The sequence below is a fragment of the Sturnira hondurensis genome, unplaced genomic scaffold (assembly GCF_014824575.4).
Source record: "Sturnira hondurensis isolate 20B ecotype Veracruz unplaced genomic scaffold, ASM1482457v3 Scaffold0023357, whole genome shotgun sequence".
NCBI lineage: Eukaryota > Metazoa > Chordata > Mammalia > Chiroptera > Phyllostomidae > Sturnira > Sturnira hondurensis.
The window spans coordinates 3,871,974-3,896,892 of NW_028095988.1; the positions used below are offsets into that span (position 1 = coordinate 3,871,974).

Consider the following 24,919-nt stretch of genomic DNA (forward strand, 5'->3'; position numbering starts at 1 on the left):
TTGACAGATGTCAACTTTGAAATATGTAAACAGATCAAAAATTTAAAATCCCCCTCCACACCCACACAAGAAAAACACACAGGCCTGAATTATTAGTGCCTAGAATGCCTGGCAGAGCAAAACAGTGTAATTAACACTATTAAATATTACATATTTAATAGTACTGTGTGTTCACCCCCTAAAGCAAGTCTTCCATCACCATTGGTCCTCTCCTACCTCCCCCAACCCCCTTCCCTCTGGCAGTCACTGAACTGTTGTCTGTCCATGACTCTCTTTGCTTAATCCCTCTACCTTTCTCACCCAGCCCCCTCCTTTTAAGACTTTAAACATTTTTTATTTTTCAATTACAGTACTTTCAGGTGTACAGCATAGTAATTAGACAATCATTCAGAGACAAAGTGCTGTGTGCGTTTAAGTCAGTTTAAAATTTTTATTGGCTGATAAAGAGCTACCATACTTTCTTCCAATTAATGCTGCTATTTCTGAATTTAATTTGCATAAAGACCAAATTTTATTTAACAAAATTTGAAGATGGGGGAAATGCTTATGGTTAGAAAATAAAACTTGGAGAAAATTTTTCTTTGTCCATCGTATTATAAAATACAGTTTTGTCTTCCATTTAGAAACTGAAGAACCGCTACTTAAAATGTCTTTGGAAGGATGCCTCATTTTGCAGTGTCTGCTCTTCCAGATTCTTTTGGGTTGTGCATGTTGAGAGGCATTCTGTGTTCCCATTTCCTGTGTCTGAGACCTGCGCCTCCCATTTTTCAGCTTTCTGACATCTTATCAAGAATTAGCAGAGGGGCAAGAATTCTTGCCCGATTTGTTTCTACAATGCAGCCGTTCAACACCATCTCATCCAAAATGATGTATACTTTATCCAAATTAAACATTATCTAGGGTCATATTAAGGAAAATAATTTTAGAGTTATAAAAAGTGTTAACATTAAGTAATAACTTAGGACTCAGCCTGGAATTGTCCCAGTGTAAATTAGTCTAAGCATGAGGGTTTTTTTTTAAACAGAATCCTTGAAATAAAATTTAAAATTGGTATCCATATTAGAAATTATGTTCGCGTACCCATACACACCTAGTTCTACCTTGGCGAAGCTAACTAGACTTAGGCAGAGAATGGAACAGCTACACCTTTTAGCCAGAGGGAGCAAGAACCAGCACACTAAGAGTAGGAGAACTTAACAGTGACATTCGGTGAGGCCATCACCTGGCCTTGAGAACAATGTTGACTCCCCAGACAATAGCAACAGTAATAGCCATGACTTCTTGAACACACATTATGTTCCATGCACTATGTTGCGTGTTTGACATGTTATTTCAGTCTTCTCTACAGTTCTGTGGTGTACGTGTTACCCTAATTTTACTCAGGAGCAAACAGGCTCAAAGCTGTTGTCCAGGGTTACATAACTAGTAGTTGCCAGAGCTGGACCTTCAGCCCAGAGTATGGCTTTGAGTGCTGGGCCTCCAGTTCTCAGGGGGCCCTGAGGCTACAGAGTATACACCCTCGTTCAGCCCTGAAACCTCCACCCAGAAGTGCCTTTACAACCTCGAATATTAAGCTACCATCTACACCAGACAGGCTGAAGAAAAAAATGACCACGAGGAGGAACAAGTGAGGAGGCAAGGCACTGCTGACTCAATTCCCCAACAAAAAAGTCTGAATTTCTAGACAGTACCTCAAATAAATGGACAGTTCTAAAAAATACTCATTTGAGAATTATGGAGCCACTTTAGCTTACTGATGTTCTTAATGGAAAGTCCGTACAGGGCATGGGAGAAGCAGAAAATATTGTCAGCCCACGACACCTACCTAACTCTAGTTAGGAGACCCTTCATTTGAGTACCTGACTTTCCTTTTGTGAAAGAAGAGGAACTGGAATGAGATGATAACAATGGTTGAATGTTTATGAATTCTAAGTTTCCATCACTGTTTAAACAGTATTAGCCTGATCTATTAAACAGCTGACAGGTTGTTTCAAATAAACAAACTTCATTCAACGAATGAGTGATTAAATGACCCAGGGGAGTTCATAATTGAATAGTGAATCTTTGTACAGTAATTTCAGATGTTGAAGTCTATAGTGTATATGAGTAGTGAAGTACATCAGTATAGAATGAGACAACCCTGTGAATGACTTTTAAGATTCTATTAGACTCTGGGGTGATATCCCATTAAGTTCTGTGCAAATAATCTTCCAGCAGAATAAACTTTTTCAGGAGCCCATGGGAATTGTCCTTAAGTGACCCAGAAAAAAAAGCTTTATTCTGTTTATACCTATTAATTATATCTCCCAATTATACAGATGATTGCTTTGTCCATGGCCAAACTGGGACTGAAATATTAGGCCCTTGACTCAGTCATCTGGGTTCCCCAGACCCAGAAGAAGTCAAGACAAAGTAGGAATAAGACAGGCACGAACAAGGCAAGGCCGAGTGGGGGAACCCAGGTGGCTGCATGTAAAATGGCCCATGGAACCCCCTGTTGTATTCACTAAGGGCGATGAAAACCTTGGTGCCTTTGAGAATGCCAACTCATCTAAGAGAATTTTCTCTGAGACAGAGGAGATCTAATTTTAATCTATGTGAACTGAATTGGTTCAGGGATCAAGCTACTCTAAAGATGCTCTCATCTTTGGCAAGTACATTCAGATGTTCCCTGGGCAACTCTCCAACTGTTTTGAAATTCAGATTAAGAATTTACTGCTGAATCACATTGACCACTGACATCCACTGACATCCTCACACTTGCAAGGACAAGGTCCTTCAGCTAGTCTGAATTTCCCAACATCCTGGAAACATGAGTTGCTTGCTCAGTGAGGTCATTTGGTACTGTGGGCATGTGACTGTCTATCTGAGTATCTGGCTCAAACCTCTAATAATCATGCAACCTTCTGGCACTATATAGGGAAACCACAGACCAAATCCAATGTGAGGCAAAAGCCTAAAAGCTGATGTCCCCCCTGGAATCATGGGAACTCCTTTAAAATAAGAATCCAGCTGTTGGTCACATCTTGATTTGGTTTATGAGCAACTTGTGCACACTGGTGAGGCCAAGAATAACGGCATTTGGGCTACATGCCAGGTGAGCAGGGACCAAAAATACCCTATATGCCAAGCCCCATGGCAATAAACAGGCACACACACTTCAGCCCTGACATCAGAAACAAGACAACACAAGAAAGGCCTAGGCCGCTGGCCTATTAATGTGGTGAGGAGAGAACGACTATTGCAAGAAGGTCCTACCTTTAGGCTATACTGAACTTGACTGACTTAAAGGTTCTTAGCTTGGAGGTGATATGAACTAGCCATAGCCTCCTGGAGAGAAGATTCAGAAGCCCACTATCTCCTAACCGGAAACCTAGAAGACTTTCTGGGTGTCTGTAACATACATTCGAGTTGAACATCTTGAGCCCCACTAATAATGGTGCCATTTGAAATCAATTTTTTAAAATTAAAGTGATTGAACTGTTTGTGGTTTCTATATAGGAATTTTGATCTCTGTATCATGAAACACTTTTCATCATGCTATTTTAACAGTACTGTGGTGGCCTAATTATCCTTTAATAAGAGAAAATTGAGTAGCAAACATTCAGGGGACCTCACAAGCAATTCCAAGGCAGAGCCCAGCCTAGAACTGGACGTTTCTAACTACATTTTGATCTTAATCTTTTTGTCTTATTTCTTTTCTTTCTTTCTTTTTTTTTAAAGATCCTAGCTAAGCAAAGTTTTAATACACGAGGGAAGGAAAAAAACTTGCTCTCAATATTTATACTTTGATTCAATTTCCCATAAAATTACATAAACTGTGAAAGACCACTGTCTTCACATTCTCCACACAACATACACTATTGCTGTTTAGGAGACTATTGTCACAACAGATTCTGCATAGTCCTGGATACACTCCTCATAATACAATTTTCTCTTCATTTATAGGCATAGTATTGTCTCTCATTAATTAGGCCACTGAACAGGAATGTATTTTTTTTAAGTAGGTTTTTCCTTAAAGACCCATTCATACTCCAAGAGCAACAAAATATCCAGGTGTAATTTTTTAAAGTTTATATAGGTTTATGGGAAATTATCCAAAAAAGAAAGTTGGTATTGGGTCAAATGCATCTGTGACTTCTCCTGTATTATTCCTAACTGTCGTCTCTCATAACTGGCTGCCACTATTCCTGAGTAAAACAAAACCCAGAAGCATGGGGCAGAACGCGTGGGGGTTAAGGCGGGGGGAGCCTGGGGAGGAACAGTAGCGGATGGATGGGCTCGGCACCTAAAGTTCAGGACACGCTGAAAGGAAGGAAATAGATGGCTCAGGCTAGTGAGAGCCAAACAAGCCTGGAAGGCAAAACTGTTTAATCTGGAACATTCACATCCTTTTTCCAGGTGCATGGCTGACTCCCCTGGGGAACTGTTTGTAATTCTCATTGCTCACCACTCATGAGGGCACTGAGCAGCACTCTCCTGCTGGGGAGGGACCTGACCCTCGTCTCCGGCCCTGCCCTTCCCGAGGCCGGACCAGCTGCACACAGTCCCTGCAGCCCAGGGCCCGCTCTCACCGCTTCCAGTCCTGCTTGCAATTCACGTATTTTCAAAGGAAAAAGACATGTTTAGCAATCTCTGAATGTGAACCCCACTTCTGGAGGGCATGCTCTTACCCAGACATCCAGATAACTCTCCTCAAGATTTTTCTTCATTTCTGACTCCTCCAGCCAAACATTAGTGTTTCTCTAAAACGTCTTCCCAAATTCAGGAAAGAGCCTGGACAACACCAGGACAGCATGGTGGCAGGCACTTTAAAATGTTTTGATAGCAACTAAATTGCTACAGTGGACTCCAGATGATTATAAAAATTTTTAAAAATGCATCAAATTTAATCATATCTAATTTATAGCCCTCAAGTCAAAGGCACTGGAAATCCAGAATATCAGCTATGCCTCAAAGTAGCTCTAATGACTGGGACACATGTCACGGAAACTCTCAGCCCCATGGCCTCTTCATCTAAAAGGGAGGTCTTAACTGATAATTCTGTAGTTTTCTTCCAGCTCCAAAGTGCTCAAATCCTCTGACTCTAAGAGTCACCTTCAGGGAGCGGAGGGCTAGTCCACTCCCTTCTGCTATTATCAAGCCATTCCTGATGCAGGCTCCATCAGACCTCAAAAGAAATCCTTTTGTAATGACTTACTTATTGTAACTTTCTGAGACCACACTGAGTAAATTCCAGTTCATTTAGAAGCTGCTACTTCAGTGTAGAATGGCTTCCCCGGGGGTTACGAGGGGAATGTCTTTGTTTTTCTTGCCAGTTATTTCCATAGCCACTCGTTGGACAACTACTGTGATTTCTCACCAAGGTAGGCTGGAATGACTTCCTACTTGCAGCAGACAATTCTGGTTTCTGGACCTCTGAAGGTGTCTAGGATTTTAGAACAATAACGAAGAATAATGAAGGAATGAGATCCACCCTCCATCCCCCCAATGGCCAGTGATCAGGGCTGGACTGCCACGCATGGTGGTGCTGATTTATGTCACCTGGCGCACTTCCCCTCCGGGGACCACGTGGGAGATATAACTGCCTGAGTCTCAGTGAAGGCAAGCAGGGCGGAGACCCTTCCTACTCCTCACCCTCAACTGCAATAAAGGGGGCACGAATCGGGGTACTTTCACATTACCCACATAAACTTGAAGGTTCCAGGATTAACTGCTCAGCTTTTAGGCTTTAAAGACTTATAAAATAAAAACATGAATGTTCTAAAGGTTTTTCTTTTTTTAAAAAAGATTTTATTTATTTATTTATTTATCTTTAGAGGGGAAGGAGAGGGAGAGAAACATCAATGTATGGTTGCCTTTCGTGCATCCCCTGCTGGGAACTGGCCTGCAGGGAACCAGCCTGCAACCCAGGCATGTACCCTGACTGGGAATCGAACCGCAATCCTCTGGTTTGCAGGCCCGCGCTCAATTAAAGGTTTTTCTTTAAATATTTCTGAAATAAAACATTCTGGATTCTAGGCATACCCTGTATTTGTGGGAGAGTGGGCACAAAAATATAAATAGGGAATCCAGACTGTGGCCTTTTTTCTCTCGCACGTGTGGGTCACCACAGTTACCATCCCAGCCACCGTCATTCCTGCCCCCAGTCCTGGGGGCCCAGGTAGCTGAAGGATGATCAAGAAGTGGATGGGGGCCTTGTAGGCTCTGGGCAAGCACCCTCACCCGAGGAGCGGGAAGCGGCTGAAGGCAGGCTAGAGTAGGCCCCCAGGAAAAGGACCCTAGTTGTCCAGGTTAAAGGCAGCACTGCTCATTCCATTCTAACCGAAATAAGCCAGGTCTTTAAGCCTCTTTAAAGGCACCAAATACCAAAAAGGCTGTTACGGTTTTCTGCACCTTCACGCATACAGCAGGTTCGTGCGCATGGAGAGGTCGGACATCTGCCACACGGCACCACTCAGGGTGCTGCCCCCGTGAGTCAGCAGAAGGGGGCACAGACAGCTCCTCTGAATGACAACTTGTCTGAAGAGCTCGGCAAACCTAAGGTTTCAGGGCGGAGCATATTTCGGGAAGCTTGTCAGTTGGTTCCTAAAAACCATCTTAAAAAATTTTATTTACCTTTATTTTTATTAAACTAAAACCCATTTTAACTCATGGAATCTGAAGTCTTAAACAAGTCTACCAAAGTATGTAATAGGGCATACTCTCCTTCCAGAAGCAGGGCCTCAGGAATCTGCAGACGACATTTTGGCCCAGTGGGCGGAGTGGAATGTGAAGAGGGTGCAGGGGTTTATTCATGGCACGTGAATGATTTGGGTCGTTGCCATGCTCACTCCCAAGGGCGCGGTCTGCCCCACCAGCACGACTGCGACAGAGTTTGCACTTAGCAGAAGGGTTTTCAACAAGTCAGAATGTCTGTCCTGATTTTTGTGCTTAGGTTGCCTCTTTATAAAATCCCATCCCATCCTGCTCTATGAAGCAGAACAAGCTCATACTAAGGAGAAAGGTAAATGGTGCCTACTATTTCTCAAACTCTACCCATGCAGACTCTGGCTCCAAGGCAGGGAAGCTTCCAGAAATAAAGACTAACTTCCGTCCTCCTGCTGCGGCACCAAAACTGAGCCTTACATTGTGCCTGTCCTATGTGGGCCGACAGGGGAGGCTTTCATAAGCTTGAGCGCACACACAATTACGTGCTTTGAGTGTTGGGTTGTGATATCAGCTGTCTGTTTTCAACCCTTCAAGGACTAAGGAAGTTTTCCGGGCACACCAGACCTGAGCAACATTACATGTTCCAGCAGGTTCCTGGTTCCATGCTGCTAGGGTGGTGGCACAGGTCGTTTAGGGCCTTACACGGAGGGACCAGGAAGCCAGCTGCACCTCTAAAAGGCTCCCCAGTCTCACTGTCGTGAAAGTAGCATATAGAGGTGCTCCCCCCACACATGACAGGTCAAAAGGAACTATGTCTGAGGCAGAGTGGAGTCATGGGCTTTTAATTTGATTTTTTTTCAGATGGCTGAAGATACAAACGCTCTAAGAATGTTAGCAGAAGAGAAGTGCCCCAGGCCCTGCCTGGCCTGTCACCTGCTCCACTTTCGGAACTTTGGAGATTTTCATGCAATTATACCCAGAGAGATGTAGTTCCCATCTCTAAAAGATGCCAAGTCCCTGATCTGTCAGATGGAGATGCTTAAGTAATTCCTCAGGACAGTAAATAAATTGGTCAGAGCAAGAGAAGGCAAAAGGAGACTAAATAAAGTGAGGGGAAAGGTACAAATTGTGTGCCACAGTGTGGAAATTAAATTCAAACAAGAACGCTGGACATCGTTACATGGACCTGCGCTATACACCAGAGACAAAGACAAACCCATCTCTATTTCTGATAAACGTCTAGTCAACATATGAGACACATCACCACAGCTAGTCCACTGCACTCCAAACCCTATCACATCGGATTCGCTTTAATTCTCTCAATGTCTAAACTTGTGAGACTCTCCCCTCCCGTTCCAGGTGTAAGGTAACTCAGCTCAGTTACCCAGAGTCGTGGCAACATCAAATATTAAGGCTGAGTGGATTTTAAAGCTCTTCGAATCTAAATCTGCCATGAGCTGTTGTGTGTCTTGTCCAACACCCTCAGCTGGTAGGTGGCAGTGCTAGGAGCAAACCTTGGGCTCTCCATTCCGAGGGGAGTGCCCACCAGCTTTCACTACCTTCCTGGCGACTTTTTGAGTCAAGAGGCATTTCTTGTTCTCCTGTACAAGGAGGAAGAGGTTTATTTCGGAATGCTTTAAAAGGGCTTGGTTAAAATGGAAGGTTACATGCTGATGACACACATGGGCTTGGGCTTGGATCTCCTAGGTCAAAGGGATCACAGACTCGGGTCACTCACCACTAGAGGGCACTCAGATTTTCCCAGTTCATTTTAAAAGGCTTCCAAATACTGCTTACGAATAAGTCTATCAACATGACAACATTTTCTATCAGTAGTAAAAGGCAAATGGTCATTTTTCTGGACTATACTAACTCTGGGCATAGGTGTCTAAATGAATGTATGTATGCAAATACATATGCATGTATGTATGTATGCAAATACATATGCATGTTACGATTAATATATGGTTGATATAGTTAAGGTTAGTATTTTAGATTCAAGCCTGGTGTTTTCTCAAAGGACTCTTTTATTTATTGCTTTCAAGTGGTAAGCAAATTTTTGAAGGAAAAGTTAACTTAAACCTCCAGACCACTCACACAAAACCTAGTGGACTCCTGCCCAAACTTGCAGCCCACAGTGTTCTAAGCAAGTAATGCGTATTGTTGGGACCCTTGGAGACTCTGCTTTAAAAGGGAGAAGAGAAGAAAAGGAGAGCATTCCTGCTTCGAAGGGAGATGAATAAAAGCCAGGCGATTTCTTTAACCCTCTAGCTTATATTCCTCACAGCATTACTCTGACCACGCGGAGACTTCCTGGAGACTCACACCTGGATTCAGGACAACCTATTCTCTCCTTTTGAGGACCAACACTTCTTGCCTGCATTATTAAATTCTAAAAAGGTCTATTTCATATTTAACTTAGAAGTTAAATTAACATACAACAGTTATTATTTATTAGTACCAGAGAATTGCCCTGTCTGAAAAACACAAAAATCTTAAGAACAGTCTTTGTGAAGAAAGGCAGGATGTTTCTGCAAAGCACCTGCCTCTCTAGCTGTCAGGTCTGAGTTGCTGACGATTATTAGCGCTCTGGAGTCTAGATTTTGCTAAATTGTTTTCCTGCCCCATGGCACTTATGGCACTTACCTGATAAAGACTAGCTCGAGTTTTGCCAAGTACTGTGGAAAACCTGGCTCACAGCACTGAAAAAGGATACATCCAATTCACTCTGGAAGAGAGAAAAGGGTGCGAGGATGAGAATGAGACCCTGGGACACCAGGCACTTAGCAGTTAGTGGCTGCTCTGTCCATACACCTGGAAGCAGGTGGAAGAGGCTACTCTGTGTGCAGAAGCATGAAGGTGGAAAGCCCTGAGTTCAGGGTTGTGATTTTAAAAACATATGCAGCCGTTTGGAGGAATTTTATAGGCCACAGCAATTATCTTTAGAACACAGAGGGTTTGATAAACTAACTCAGCCTTTACAGATGATTGGTAATTTGTTTTGATAGGATTATCAAAAACCTTAATAATGTGTATACCCTTTGAAGCTATTGATTTTAACCCCAGAAGTTTATCTTAAGGAAATAATCAGATAACGGCACAAAAATGTGACAGGATATTCAGGCTGATGTTTACAGTAGCAAATCACTGAAAACAAGGGGGACTAGATAAAAAATTATAGCAGATATGCCCTGGCTGGTGTAGCTCAGTGGATTGAGCGCGGACCTGCGAACCACACGATTGCAGTTCGATTCCCCATCAGGGCACATGCCTGGGTTGCAGGCCAGTTCCCAGCTGGGGACCCACGAGAAGCAACCATACATTGACATTTCTCTCTCCCTCTCTTCTTCCCTTCCCCTCTAAAAATAAATTTAAAAAATTATAGCAGATACACAAATGATGATGTCGATGTATAAGTAATGACATACTGGTGAAAAGTAAAGCAAGTTGTAAAGTGGTAAATACAGCGTCACCCTGTGCACGTCTACACACACGGAGATCAATGCAGTCAGACACAGACACACACAAAGCGGGAGAGGAATGCACCTGACTGTGCAACCAAGAAGTAAGTGCGGGGCTTACTGATCTCCCCTTTCCATTCACCTAGATGTATTTTTAATATTTTTCCATGAATACAGACATTCATGTCATGAAAAAGTCACCGAGGGAGAAAAGTAAACAGTTAAATTCATCTTGGAAAGGACCTGAGGCCTGTCGCGCGTAGCAACAGCCCTCAGCTCTCGTGAAGCTGCCTCCTTTAACGCTACCCGGGTTGGCTTTCGGTTTGGACTCGTGATGCTGAGACGCTTCCTTCAGCCCAGGCTGCAGCCGGAGACAGATCTCCAAATGTGAGATTTGGAAACTCTAAGATTAAAAATAGTCCCAGAAAGAATGTTTAAAACTCAGAAACCTAAAAAGAAATTTTAGATGACAAGGCATTCTCCATGAGTGGGGCAGTTTCTACTTTCTTTCCTGTAGTACTGTTTTCCCTCCTCTTTCTCTTCTTTTTGTATCTCTTATCCTGAACGGGGTCCTCCAAGTCCTATATAACCACCAGGTTTAAATTAAATTCTAAGCTTTACTTCTGTGGCCTATGTGGTCACTGACTCTCCCTAGAATCACAGCTGGAATTCAACAACATGCTATTTATGCTCAGTTACTGAATATGATGATAATAATTTAAAAAACCTTAGAATGATAGTGCTTGTGGCCACTGTTTATCCCCCCAGGTTTAAAACATTGCCAATTCAGGAAATTACATTCTTCTTGATAGGTGTTCCCTTAAAGTGGTTAATCACGGCCAGCTCTGAGTCACAGACCCTGAGTCGAAACCAGTCGGTGCTGGGGGCGGGGCAGGGGGGAGTGTCCGGAGGCGGGCAGGAGCGAGTTACGCTGCCCGATATGGTAACCACCGGCCTTGTGTGGTGACTTAAATTAGTTAAGATTAGATAAAAGTAAAGTTCCTTGTTTACACTGATCACATTTTAATTGTTCACAAGGCACGTGTGGCTAGTGCCTATAGCACTGGACAGCATGGGTACAGACATTTCTAGAACTACTGAAAAGTTCTCTTGGATACTGCTCCTCTGTGGGCTCTGTCCAAGCAATCAATACAGAGATGGATTTTAAAGCCAACTTCAGTGCTCTCTGTCCCCACAAAGCCAGTCTCTGAAATGGCCAACTTTGAGGTTTGAGGGCACCAATCCCCTCCTAGTTAGAGGCACAATCGTGGTACAGAGGCCACCAGGCAGCTTCCCAGCTGCAACATGGGAATAAAGAAGCAGCTGACAGTAAGCCTTATGCAATAAGGCAGTGGTTCTCAGACAAGCATGGATAGAATCACCTGCACAGCTTATTAAAACAGACTGCTGGGCCTCAACCCAGCATCTCTGAGTCAAAAGACTGAGGTGGATCCAGAATTTTTATTTCTTTAAAATTTTTTGAAATTTCTTTATCTTTAGAGGGGAAGGGAAGGAGAGAGGGAGAGAAGTATCAATGTATGGTTGCCTCTCGTCAGTCCCCTGCCAGGAACTGGCCTGCAACCCAGGCATGTGCCCTGACTGGGAATCAAACCACGATCCTTTGGTTCACAGGCCAGTGCTCAATCCACTGAGCTACACCAGCCAGGGATCAGAATTTTTATTTCTTACCAGTTCCTAACTGATGCTTCTGCTGCTCGTCCAGGGACCACACACAGATCCTCTACACTGAGGCAAAGCAGACAGGCTAACTGATTGTTCCATGAAGAAGTTTGCCAAACATTACTTCTAGCATTCGGAGTTATACTGACGATAAAACTTTTTTTTTTTGAAGATTTTATTTATTTATTTTTACAGAAAGGGGAAGGGAGGGAGAAAGAGAGGGACAGAAACACCAATGTGAAAGAAAAACATCAGTTGGTGTCCACTTGCACATGCCCCAACCAGGGACTGAACCTGAAACCCAGACATGTGCCCTGACAGGGAATCGAACAAGTGACCTTTTGCTTCATGGGATGACACCCAACCGAGCCACACTGGTCAGGGCAAGATATAACTTCTTAACATGGGTTTTGCCCTTAGCAGTCTTTAGTGCACTCAATGTTACTAACTATGGGTTCCACTCACTGTCTCAGGAAGCAGCAAGTTGGAAACAAGGCCTTCCTGATCATTGTATTTAAAAGCAAAATGAAATAAACCAAACAATTTTTAAAAATCAGCTTGTGCCACTTCTACTTCTCAAGAATGTCTAGCCAAGGCAGAGGAAGGCTTATGGTAGCAGAGTAAAATTGCTTCACTGATTCTTTTTATAAAGACTATTGATTTCAAACTAACTACAAAGCTAAAGTCAGCAGAAGAGTGTGATCCTGGCAGAAGGATAAACACACAGATCATTGGAACAGAACTGAAAGTCCAGAAATAAACTCTTATATTTACAGTCAACTGATTTTTGACAAAGGTGCCAAGATAATTCAGTGGGAAAAAGAAAAGTCTTTTCAACAAATGGTGTTGGGACAACTGGATATTCACATACAAAAGAATGAAGTGAGACCCTACGTCACACCATGTACAAAAACTACTCAGAATGGATCAAAGACCCAAGTAGGAGCTAAAACTACAAAACTCTAACAAGACAAGAGCGAACCTTAATGACCTCTGGTTGGGCAAGGCCTTTATAGAAATGACACCAAGAACATAAGCAACAACAACAACAGAATTAATTAACTGAAATTCATCAAAATAAAAAGTTATGGTACTTCAAAGGGCACCATCAAGAAAATGAAAAGAAAACCACTAAATGGGAGAAAATATTTCCAAATCATATCTGATAGAAGACTTGTATTCTGAACACAGAAAGAACTCTTACAACCCAACAATAAAAAGACAACGCAACTGAAAAAGGATAGAGGATTTGAATAGACATTTCTTCAAAAAAGATATAGAGATGGCCATTAAACACATAAAAAGATCCTCAACATTTTATCCTCAACATTTTTGATTAGTGAAACACAAATCAAAATCTCAATTCATTAGCCTCTATACCACTTTCCCCACTAGGATGGCTATAACAAAAAAAGACAGATAATATGTTTTGGTGAGGATGTGGAGAAATGAGAACTTTCATACACTGTTGATGGAAATTTAAATCATGCAGCACTTTGGAAAAGTTTGACAGTTCATCAAAATGGTTTAAAATTAAACAATTTTTTAAAAGATTTTATTTATTTATCTTTACAGGGGAAGGGAAGGAGAGAGGGAGAGAAACATCAATGTATGGTTGCCTTTCATGCATCCCCTGCTGGGAACTGGCCTGCAGGGAACTAGCCTGCAACCCAGGCATGTGCCCTGACTGGGAATTGAACAGTGATCCTCTGATTCACAGGCCCGAGCTCAATCCACTGAGCTACACCAGCCAGGGCAGTAAACAATTTTTTTTTTTAATTTTAAAATATATTTTATTGATTATACCATTACAGTTGTTCTATTTCCCCCTTCATTCCCCTCCACCCTGCCCACCCCTCCCCGACCCTTCCCCCTCTTTAGTTTATGTCCACGTGTCTCAAATTCTTTAGATTCTATATTTCCCCTACTATTCTTGCCCTCCCCCCTATTTTTTACCTACCGTCTATACTACTTATTCTCTGTACCTTCTCCCCCTTCTCCTCCTCCCACTCCCCTGTTGCTAACCCTCCATGTGATCTTCATTTCTATGGTTCCACTCCTGATCTAGCTGTCCTCTTGGTTTGCTTTTGTTTTAGGTGTGGTTGTTAATAACTGTGAGTTTGCTGTCCTTTCACTGTTCATATTTTTCATCTTCTTTTTCTTAGATAAGTCCCTTTAACATTTCATAAAATAAGGGCTTGATGATGATGAATTCCTTGAACTTGATCTTATCTGAGAAGCACTTTATCTGTCCTTCCATTCTAAATGAAAACTTTGCTGGATAAAGCAGTTTTGGATGTAGGTCTTTGGATTTCATGACTTGGAATACTTCTTTCCAGCCCCTTCTTGCCTGTAAGGTCTCTTTTGAGAAATCTGCTGACAGTCTGATTGGGAACTCCTTTGTAGGTAACTGTCTCCTTTTCTCTTGCTGCTTCTAGAATTCTCTCCTTCATTTTAATCTTGGCTAATGTAATGATGATGTGCCTTGGTGTGTTCCTTCTTGGGTCCAACTTCTTTGGGACTCTCTGAGCTTCCCGGATTTCCTGGAAGTCTATTTATTTCCTTTGCCAGACTGGGGAAGTTCTCCTGTATTATTTGTTCAAATAAATTTTCCACTCGTGGCTGTTTCTTTTCCCCTTCTGGTACCCCTATAATTCGGATGTTGATACATTTAAAGATGTCCTGGAGGTTCCTAAGCCTCTCATTTTTTTGAATTCTTGTAACTTCACTTTTTCCTGTTTGGGCATTTCTTTCTTCCTTCTGGTCCACCCCCTTGATTTGAGTCCCTGTTTCCCTTCCATCACTATTGGTTTCCTGTGCTTTTCCCTTCATTTTAATTAGTTTAGGCTTCATATGTTCCTCTAATTTGTGGCTCAAATCAACCAGTTCTGTGAGTATCCTGATTACCAGTGTCTTGAATTGTGCATCTGAGAGGTTCGCTATTTCCTGGTGACTTAGAGTTATCAGCTCTGGGGCTTTGAGTTCTTCTTGAGCCATATTTTGGACTGTATGTGCCTGTTAAGTATGAGGAGCAGAGCCCTAGGTGTTCACCAGGGCCGGGTGACCCAGTCGCTGGGTTGTGACGCTGTATGTGGGGGCGGGGCCAAAGGAAAGAAATGACCGGCACCCTTTGCTTCCTCCTGCAGCCACTGTGGGCTGCGAGATTCGTCCCACTGCTCTCAAATGTGCAACTGCGGTCAGCCACTGCGGGGTTCATTGCTGGGGGCTGCGCGGTCTGTCTCACTTCTCACTCCCGCCATCTCGAGCCCTCACTGGGTCTGCCCGATGCTACCCCGGATGCCTGGGCGCCTGGGGTCAGGAGATCTTTCCTTCCCGACCCTGCTCCACTGCTGGCTCCGCCCCTTACCCATCTGGTAGAACGGTTCTTTTTTGTTGGACTTCCGTATAGTTCAATTTTCTGTTCTTTGGCTGTGTCTTTGTTCTCCAAACCTTTGTTGTATTTAAACTTGGTTGCGGGAGAAGGCACAGTGTTCCCACCTATGCCTCCATCTTGGCGGAAGTCTCCAAAATTTCAATTACAGTTGTAGTTAAATATTATATTAGTTTCAGGTGTATAGCATAGTGGTTAGACATTTCTATAACTTACAAAGTGATCCCCTGGTAAGTCCAGTACCCGTCTGGCACCACACATGGTCACTACAACATTAGTGACTATTCCCCATGATGTACTTTATATCCCCATGGCTATTTGGTAACAACCAATTTGCATTTCTTAACCCCTTCCCCTTTTTCACCCAGCTCCCTAACCCCCTCCCATCTGGCAACTATCAGTTTGTTCTCTGTATCTGTGACCCTGTTTCTGTTTTGTTTGTTCATTTATTTTGTTTTTTAAATTCCACATATAAGTGAAATCATATGTTATGTGTCTTTCTCTGTTTAACTTATTTCACTTAACATAATACCCTCTAGGTCTATATACACTGTTGCAAATGGTAAAATTTCATTCTTTTTTATGGCTAAGTAATATTTCATTGTATATATGTACCACTTCTTCTTTATCCAATCATCTATTGATGGACACTTAGGTTGCTTCCATATCTTCGCTACTGTAAAAATGCTGCAGTGAACACAGGCACGCATATGTCTTTTCGATTTGGTGTTTTAGATTTCTTCAGATAAGTGCCCAGAAGTCGGACTGCCAGGTCACACAGTAGTTCTATTTTTAACTTTCTGAGCAACCTCCATAATGGCTGCACCAGTTCAAAATGTTAAACATGGAGTTACCGTGTCATCCAGCAATCCCTTCCCTAGGTACAATATACACCCAAGAGAACTAAAAACATGATTCTACAAAAAAAAATGTGCTCACAAATGTTCATAGCAGCATTATTCCTTAATACAAATGTTCATAGCAGCATTATTCCTTAATACCCAAAAGTATAAATAGCCCCAATGCCCACCAATTGATGAATGGTATAAACAAAATGTGGTATATGTGTACAATGAAATACTATTTGGCAATATAAAGGAAACAATTACTCATACATGCTACACCATTGATGAATCTTGAAAACTTTACGCTAAGCAAAAACAGCCAATCACAAAAGACCACCGATTGAACAATTTTATTTACACAAAATGTCTAGAACAGGCAGACTTATAGAGAAAAAAAGCAGATTGGTGCTTAGAGGCTGCAGCAGGTGGTGATGGGTAACTAGGAGGAAAAGCTAATGACTCTGGTATTTTCTTTTGGGGTGAAGAAATATTCCAAAACTGACTGTGGTGACAGGCATGCCAACCTGGATCCTAAAAACTCAATACTCAAGTGGGTGAACTGTATGGTATGTAAGTTCTATTTCAATACAGTTGCCTTTTATTTTTTTAAAGGACTCTGGGAAAGGAACTCATTCATTCCTTAAGAGGAGTAAAAGGAGTTGGTTTTGACCTTGAAAGCAAGGGTTTGGGCGGAAATGATTTAAATTAAAAAGAGTCCTAGTATTTTACAAGGGGAAGCAGAAGAAGAAAAGAAAGCAAATTAGACAGCAGAATCTCTTAATTGAGAGAAAGACCTAAGAGGCTCTTAGTCTTGCAGAAATGGTTCTTTACAAAGAACTGAGGCATGCATAGTCTTAAAGCAAAGGTAAAGAAAATCTGCCATCATTTGAATTTTAACTTTCACATATGAAAGCTCTGTATGAACACATGTTCTGGATAGAGACCCATTTCTGGGAGACTGGCCTCAGGACAAAGCCATTTTTTAGTCATGAGACTTACCACTCGACTGAAGTACTCATCTAAAACTTCCACAAAGTTATGGATAAATTCATAAATCGCCATCTCATTCTGAAACGGAAAGGGAAGGACGCAGTCAGTTTCAGAATGGCCCATGTCTAAGTCAGACATGTATCAATCAACAACCAGGTTCCAGAGCATGTGGCTTGATACACAGATACTAATGGGGGCAGAGTGGCCCCCACAGACAAGTCTTCAGAACAGTTTTACGACTCACTTGTTTGATGTAAGTTTATTAAGACGAGAGAACCTTAACCTCTAAAATTTTTTTAACGCGCATGATGAATCTAGCAGCACTGAAATCGGGCCGAGTCCAGTGTTCAGAACCCTGAGCTCTACTCCCTGACTTCATCAACAATTGGCCGAAGCACAATTTCTCAGGTTCTGCACACCATCACTTTTCCATCTATGAAGATGGGGAAACCACCTCAAAGTTTGCTTCGCCGATGAAAAGCTGAGATTTCAAAGTATTTTAGATCTTAAACACCCTTTCAGAGATTCCATAGCCATTGGTGCTGTTGATCTGGGACTGACATTTCTGAAAAGGTAAACTAAAATCTGAGGAGATGGAATCACAACACAATCATATGCAGTTTGCCCTGCTTCTGATATGTCGGCCTGTGCTTAATTCCACAACTGACCGGCCACTACACTGGAGAAGCTGCCCCCGTGCCACACGCAACAACAGCAGGGCACTCGTACTGCTCGGGGCTGTGGAAGGCTTTCTGTGGTTTCGTACTTCTCCACGAGCTGCTTATCTAATCCAATGCAAATCCTAGGTATTTCTCTTCCATACAGCTTTCTGTAGCCTCGACAGAAACCAAAATCCTTCAGCCCTGGCCAGGTAGCTCAGTTGGTTAGGGCATCCTCCCAATATGCTGAGGTTGTAGGTTCAATCCCTGTTTAGGGTATATACAAGAATCAACCGATAAATGCACAGCTGGATGAAGCAACAAATCAATGTTTCTGTCTCTCAGATCATATAAAATGACTTTTTAAAATTTTTTATTTTAATTGTTGTTCAAGTACAGTTTTCTGCCTTTTACCCCCACCCTAGCCCACCCCTCTAAAATGAAATTTTTAAAAAACTGGAAAAAAATCAACATAAATCTTAAGGAGGCAAGTAGGGAAGTAAGTGTCAATGTAAGGAGAAATAAAAATCAGACTGTTATGCCTAATTTTTTTGCATCTTCCATGGGCTCTTCTATTTTCTTACCTCGGTGTCATTAACTCCAACCACAATGAAGAGGGCAGCATACTGCCGATATATCAGCTTAAAATCCTTATATTCAATGAAAGAGCACTAAACAAAGCACAGTTAGATATTAATTGCTATGGTTGACAGGGATTTCTTCAAAATGGCATGCATAATTTTTAGGTTCTCATTTGAGTATCTGTCAAGACATTCCTAGAAATACCCAACATTACAATGTCACCCGTCTTTGCTGGCTACGCCCCCTCACAGTGCTCAGCGTGCTTGTAGTGAAAGGTCTGTGCGTTCACGCAGGTTCCCTCCTATGCTGCTTCTCTTTCCTTTGCTTGGTTCTGTGTGGAACTCAGCAGGCAAAGCTACTAAATAATCAGCTATTTAAATGCCCTCCAACATGAAAATAAATCAAAACGACAAGATTTTCTTCTTTCCACCTCCCCTAAGCTCTTTTGGAAGCAGTTAGGGATTTAGTTTTGTACTATTTAACAGTCACTGAAGAGCCAAATATATGTAGCGCACACACACACACAAAAAAAAAACAAAACAGAACTCAATTTCTTTTTTCCTAGACACATAGAAAGACTCAATGTAGACTCTTTTATAAATTATTTAAAGATGGCTTTTGTGTGGCAATGCTAGACAAAATCTCTCATTGTAAACCGTGCTTCCTATGAATTAATAACTAGTTTTCCACCACCACGGACTTGTGGAGAAAACAGCTCCCTTCCCATTGATCTGTCTCCTACAGTCACTGTACAAAGAGTAATGGGAAGGCTCTGGGTGGACAGGAACTGGGGAGCCGTCTGAAGGCAGAGCCTGCCCTTCCTTTGGCCTTTCGGGTGTGCCTGACCGAATGTGCTTGAGCACCAGCTGTATGGCCTTTTGCACTGGACATGTTGCTCTCCGGTGCCCGGATGCACCTGGAAATGAAGCTGCAAGTTTTGATCAAGTAATTTCTTCCATGGGAATGCCACCTGACAAACTATAAAATGGCGAGATACAAGGCTTTTATTTAAAATTAGGATAAATGTAATAAGTACCAGACCATTCTGCAGCTTCTGGCTCACTGTAGAGCTAGTGTGATTTCTAGTCAGTTGGATCTTCCAAAGAACCACACACAACCTATTTGAATGAACTGAGGAACATTTTTCAAAGCCTCTCAGGAGTTCCTGACATTAAAAGATATATATTAAAGCACCTTTGTGGAGAAAATAAAAACTAAGCTGAGATTGGGCTATTCTGGTGCCTGATTATGCCAAAAGCCCAGTGGGTTTCTATTAAAGTCTAAAATAATTTAGAATGCTTCAAAAATATCTAACAGTATATTCATTGCAAAGCACATATTTCAAAGGAGAACCTATCAGTGAAAAAGGTGTTTGAAATCATGGAGCTGAAATTACAGGAAGATTCAAACGTGAATCTTCTGGAGCGTGTTTATCTTAAGTCGTGGTTATTTACACAGCCCTTTAATAGTTTCTGTTTCCTCTGACAACTCCACGCGGTCATCTGTGCAACAGCAGGCCAAAGTAGTAATTCAAAGAAGACTCTTGAGATGTCCAACTGGAAAATCAATTCAGAAGCCAAGGGAAACTCAGTTCCAACGTGCTAACTGCTGAAGCACTGATGTAGCTTAATATGTTACGACTTAGTGATTCCCACAGGCAGCCTTTCTCCGTAGGTAGTGAAATGGAGAATTGGCAAAATGAGTGGGTGTTTTAAACAAGCTTTCTGATTGTGCCTCAGTTTGTTCAGTGATTTCCAATGGGTTCAAAGTTTAGGTCCCAGATTAGGTAATTCTTCAGTTAAAGTTCTTTGTAAAAATAAACTCAGCTTTAGAAATTCCTACTTATTATTCTTTTAGTGATTTAATTTAACCTCAATTTTGGCAGAATAAATGAATTTATTGTTACATTTTTTAACATCCATTTTTCCGATCTGCATAATAAAACAAGACAGGTGGAAATCAAGTTTGTTTTTAAATCACTAGTTCCCGTATTCTGTGGGTGGTACATTCACAGAAATGGTAAGCAGAAAGAACTGCACCCACATGAGAACCACACTGCTATCCTCTGGCACAAAGTGAGTCTTTAGTGTTTGCCTCTGTCCTGGTCACCTGACCTTCAGCTTTTGGCTTAAAGAAAGCCACCTGCTACAGGCACTCCGAAGAGTTCCAAGGGCTGAATCCATAAAAACAAAGAAGTTATGTCTACTGGCAGGAATACATTTGAGTTGCCGCTTCTACCATTCATTGAGACAAATACGCTGACCTAAATAAGAAGCCAAGACTGTCCCTGGCTTTTTTTGTTTTTCTTTTCCTTAAGGAGATATACGGAGAGCTATGCTTCAGTTTTCACTTCACTTCACTTGCCATTTTCCCTAATAGCTGTTGTAAGAATGAAGTTCAAAGAAAACAATGGTCCTTGAGACACAGTAGTAACAAGTAGTAACAGATTTGCCCCTGCTGAGCATAGAGATAAGAGGGAGAATCAGAAACTTACTTGTTCATTGGATCGAGAGAGACAGCTCTTTATGACTTCTGTTTCCAGAAGTGTACGCTTATTGATCTCCACATGTTCGTAGTACTTAGAGAGTCGGGTCTGCCCTTGTTTATTCACCATGAGGAAAAATTTTATCATTTTTTTCCTGGCCAGTGTTTTTCCAAATGTAGGTCAAAAGTTATGGCAAGGGGTGGCTGTAACTAGAACCTGAAGGAGGAAAGAACAGAAGGACAAGATCAAATTTCTCAAAGAATCATATTAAATGTGTTCTATAGATGAGCAAGAAGTAAATAAAATGTCTTCTGATATCATTGGTCTTCACTATGATGAACTATATGAAGTTTTACTAAATAATTAAACATAAATGGTCACTTATCTTCCAAAATATTTCTGAGTATCCACAGCACCTCTACTCATATCTGTTGCACTGACTCATCAATCGTGTTGGACACCAACTATGTGCTAAGAACCAGAAGAATACGGAGGAGGAGAAGTAATGATTTCTGATCTTCACACTTAGTAAAGGTGTTCCATAGATAAACGACAGCAATCCAGGCAATGAGTTGCCACTGGCACACAGAAGGGAAGGACAAGGAACACGGCCCGAGAGCTGGGAATGGCCTCCCAAAGAAGGGATACTTAAAGGGTGCTTAAACAATGATCTAGAGGAAATGATGCTGAGGCAGAAAAAACGGGTGTAAAGCTCCGGAAAGTTCTCCAGAGGTGTAGTTTCAGGGTGCAGGAAGAGTAGTCATAGGAAATGGAGTTGCTCATGCAAGGTGAAATTGGCTTTAGAAGTCATGCTCAGGAATATGACCTTTGTTTTACGGACAATGGAGACAAGACCTATGTCGGGAAGCTTTTCCCTCCCGAGTGCTGGAAGCAGTGGTCATAATAGGAACTGTCTGTTGAAGTCCTCTAACAAGGCCGTGTAACAAGTCCTATAAGGCCTTGTACTAAGCCATGTACCTATGTCACTTAACTTTCACAGTTCTCTGAGGCAGGTTCTTCTGTTATCCCCATTTAAAGCACAAGCACACTGAAGGTGAGGGATGTAGAGACACTCAGAGTCCCTGGATTACTTTGTGTTAGAGGCACACCGCAGCTCAGAGGACAAGCATGTGTGTGGGCCTGTGATAGCTTTGAACCCATCCTCATCACTCAGGGGTCCATGCTTGCGGTTTCGTGTCCAAGTCAGCTATACGGAGTCTCATGTTTGTTCCTTTTATAGATTAACATAGATTTTTAAATACATTTGTTGAAATAATCAATTGCAAAAACCCACAATTTTGACCAATGGCCAGTCCATCTTTTGTCATGAGCATCCAAGCTGCCCCAAGCTGGATCATCTGACAATATCACAGTCACATTTTGTAGTATGTGCCAAACCAGGGCAAAATACCAAGGCTAACCCTCTTAAGTAAACTTTTAAAATTTAGAATAAGTTTACCAAAAAGTTGCTGCCGATTATAAGGATAATACTTGGACTAAGCTTTATGTCATTTTTTGTATTCCCAGCTCATCTCTTACTTCCTCAGCTCTACCAGACAGGTGGCTGTGTCACAACAATCCAAAGAGAAAGCAACAGGCCCAGTCTGGCAACGCCTGGGGTTGCGGTGTTCACTCAGTGTGCAGAACAGGATGTTATCCAGACCAGCTCAGCAGGGATATGACGGCTGGGCCACGGGGGAGGCCTGTGGTCATTCACTCTCTTTTCCAGGAAGATAAACTCACTGCCATAGGTCGGATTGCAACATACTCTATCTTGTTTTATCATTTGGTATTATGCACTGCTGTTTTTTAAAAAAATATTGATTTTAGAGAGAGAGAGGGAGAGAAAGAGAAACATCGATCTGTTGTCCCACTTATTTATGCATTCATTGGTTGATTCTTGTAAGTGCCCTGACCAGGGATCAAACCCGCAACCTTGGCATATCAGGTTGACACTGAAGCCAGCTGAGCAATCTGGCCAGGGCCACATGCTGTTTTTATTCTCTTCACAAATTATTGCCAGTAAATTAAGGCAAGTGACTGGTAAGTTAAGATTACGATCCCTTTTTTATTTCTTTTCAACAAGGTTATTTTAAAACCACATTTATGAAAGTTGGAAATTACAATTCTATACCCTGGATTTCAACTGCTGGGTAAAAGAAAAAAATATTGTCTCAAAGGAATTCACGTCTAACTCTTTCCCTTTAAATGCCCTGGTTGCATTAAGTGGTAAAATAAGATGTAAAATGATCCCATTGAGATGTTATACCAAGGGATCAAATTGGTTTCTACCTTACAGGCAGGGCATTCCTTCCTACTGACTTCAGGGGTGAGGACAACAAACAAGAATGCGGTGAACTGATACTCATTTGGGTTCAAGTCTTGAAAATAGGAGCTGAAGGCATCTCAAGACTTGAATACAACACTATTTTTGCATACTTATAAATAATTACACAATATATAGCTGTACAATTCTACAGTGGTAATAAAACACACAAAATTTTAATTATTTGTATTATAAAATATATGCCAAAATATACCATGCAGAAACTCAGAACACGTACATATTTTAGAACTGAAGATGAATGTTTTAAGCATTTATTTGGCTTAGTAATCATCAGGGAGGAGGGAGATCAAATAATTATGAAACTGAGGCAGGGCAACAAGGAATAAGTTCAAACAAGTGCTGGGAGTGGTGAGGGGCAGGTATGAACGTCCTCTCCTTATAAACTCTCTGCAGTCAACAAGATACAAGGTTGGGAAAGATATTTTGATAGTCAGGAAGTTAGATTCCACACCCAAGAGCCTGTGTGAATGTGCAAAGAAAAAGGAAATCTCACTGGGGAAAGTATTCATTACATAAAGAGCACAAGGCTACGTAAAGGCCAAGACTGGGGAGTTCGGTAGGTTCACAGTAGTATGTGAACAAATCATTGCTCAAGGATCCTATGTGTTACACACTTAATGCCTAGAGAAAAGAGAGGCTGGAAAAATGGAAGTACCTATGGAACTGGGAAGTTTTCAAATTTCTGATGGTGTATTTCTGGGATCTAGAACTGGAAGTCTTGCCATGACCAGTGTGGCTCAGGTGGTTGGGCGATATCTCACAAAGCAAGAGGTTGCCAGTTTGATTCCTGGTCAGGGCACATGCCTGGATTGCAGGTTGGTTCCGTTCCAGGTTGGGGCATGTACGAGAGGCAACTGATCAATGTTTCTCTCTCAAATCAGTTTCTCTCCCTCTCCTTCATTAAAAAACAAACAAATAAACAAACAAACAAATACCCTGGCTGGTGTGGCTCACTAGACTGAGCACCGGCCTGCGGACTGAAAGGTCACTGGTTCCATTCCTGGTCAGGTACTCGCCTGGGTTGCTAGCCAGGCCTCCAGCTGGGGGTGTAAGAGAGGCCACCGACCTATGTTTCCCTCGCACATGTGTCTCTCCTTCTTTTTCTCCCTCCTTTCCCCTCTCTCTAAAAAGTAATGATATAAATAAATAAAATCTTAAAAAACCTTGCCTAGGGTAAAAAAAAACAAAAACAAACCCCAAACTGGAAGTCTTTATACAATAGACTGTCATATCCAAAGATGACAACCAGATTTCAGCTTAGGTGCCAACTGTGACTCACTGTACTCACTGCTTTGGGCACTGTGTTGGGAAGGACCTGGAGCTGCCGTCAGGTTCAGAAGGAGAGAACGCCGTGGGCGATTAGTAATGCCAGTCATGGGTTAGACAGCAGGGCGTGGCAACACATGCACCTATCTGTCATGCCTGCCGTGCACTCCCTTCGTTCGGCCGATGAGAGACTGGTCATCTGAGATGTGAAGTCCCGAATTCCGGTCTCCTGACTCATAACATAATGCTGTATTTAATTTGTCACATTGCCTCTTTGCCTCTTGGTGTGCTAAGTGTTATTAAATATTCATTTAGGCTTAATAAATATCAATGTCAGGTAGCTTTGGGAATGATCAAGTCAATGTTCTCTTTTCTAATGCCACAGCACAATTAATTTGGGAAATATCAAACAATTCTCTGCATGAAAATAGTACGAAGTTACTGGAAATGAAAATGGTATGTGATGATGGCTAACATCCTTTCTGGTTCAAAAAGCTTTCTATGTATCCCTAAATTGTACCTCTCTCTCTCTTTCTCACCCTAAGGTAATACCAGAGAAAAA

At 41.9% G+C, this 24,919-nt stretch overlaps 1 protein-coding gene across 1 annotated transcript in view; it reads right to left on the reverse strand.

Annotated features, from left to right (window-relative positions):
• Window positions 1-400: 400 nt before the first annotated feature.
• AP4S1 (adaptor related protein complex 4 subunit sigma 1) overlaps window positions 401-24,919 on the reverse strand; it is a 44,459-nt gene continuing 19,940 nt past the window's right edge. The window contains exons 2-6 of the mRNA XM_037037605.1: window positions 20,754-20,960; window positions 18,262-18,348; window positions 17,028-17,096; window positions 9,368-9,379; window positions 401-896 (exon numbers count right to left, since the gene is read on the reverse strand). Of these exons, the coding sequence (XP_036893500.1) occupies window positions 768-896; window positions 9,368-9,379; window positions 17,028-17,096; window positions 18,262-18,348; window positions 20,754-20,891 (435 nt within the window). The 5' untranslated portion in view covers window positions 20,892-20,960 and the 3' untranslated portion in view covers window positions 401-767. The remainder of the gene's footprint in view (window positions 897-9,367; window positions 9,380-17,027; window positions 17,097-18,261; window positions 18,349-20,753; window positions 20,961-24,919) is intronic.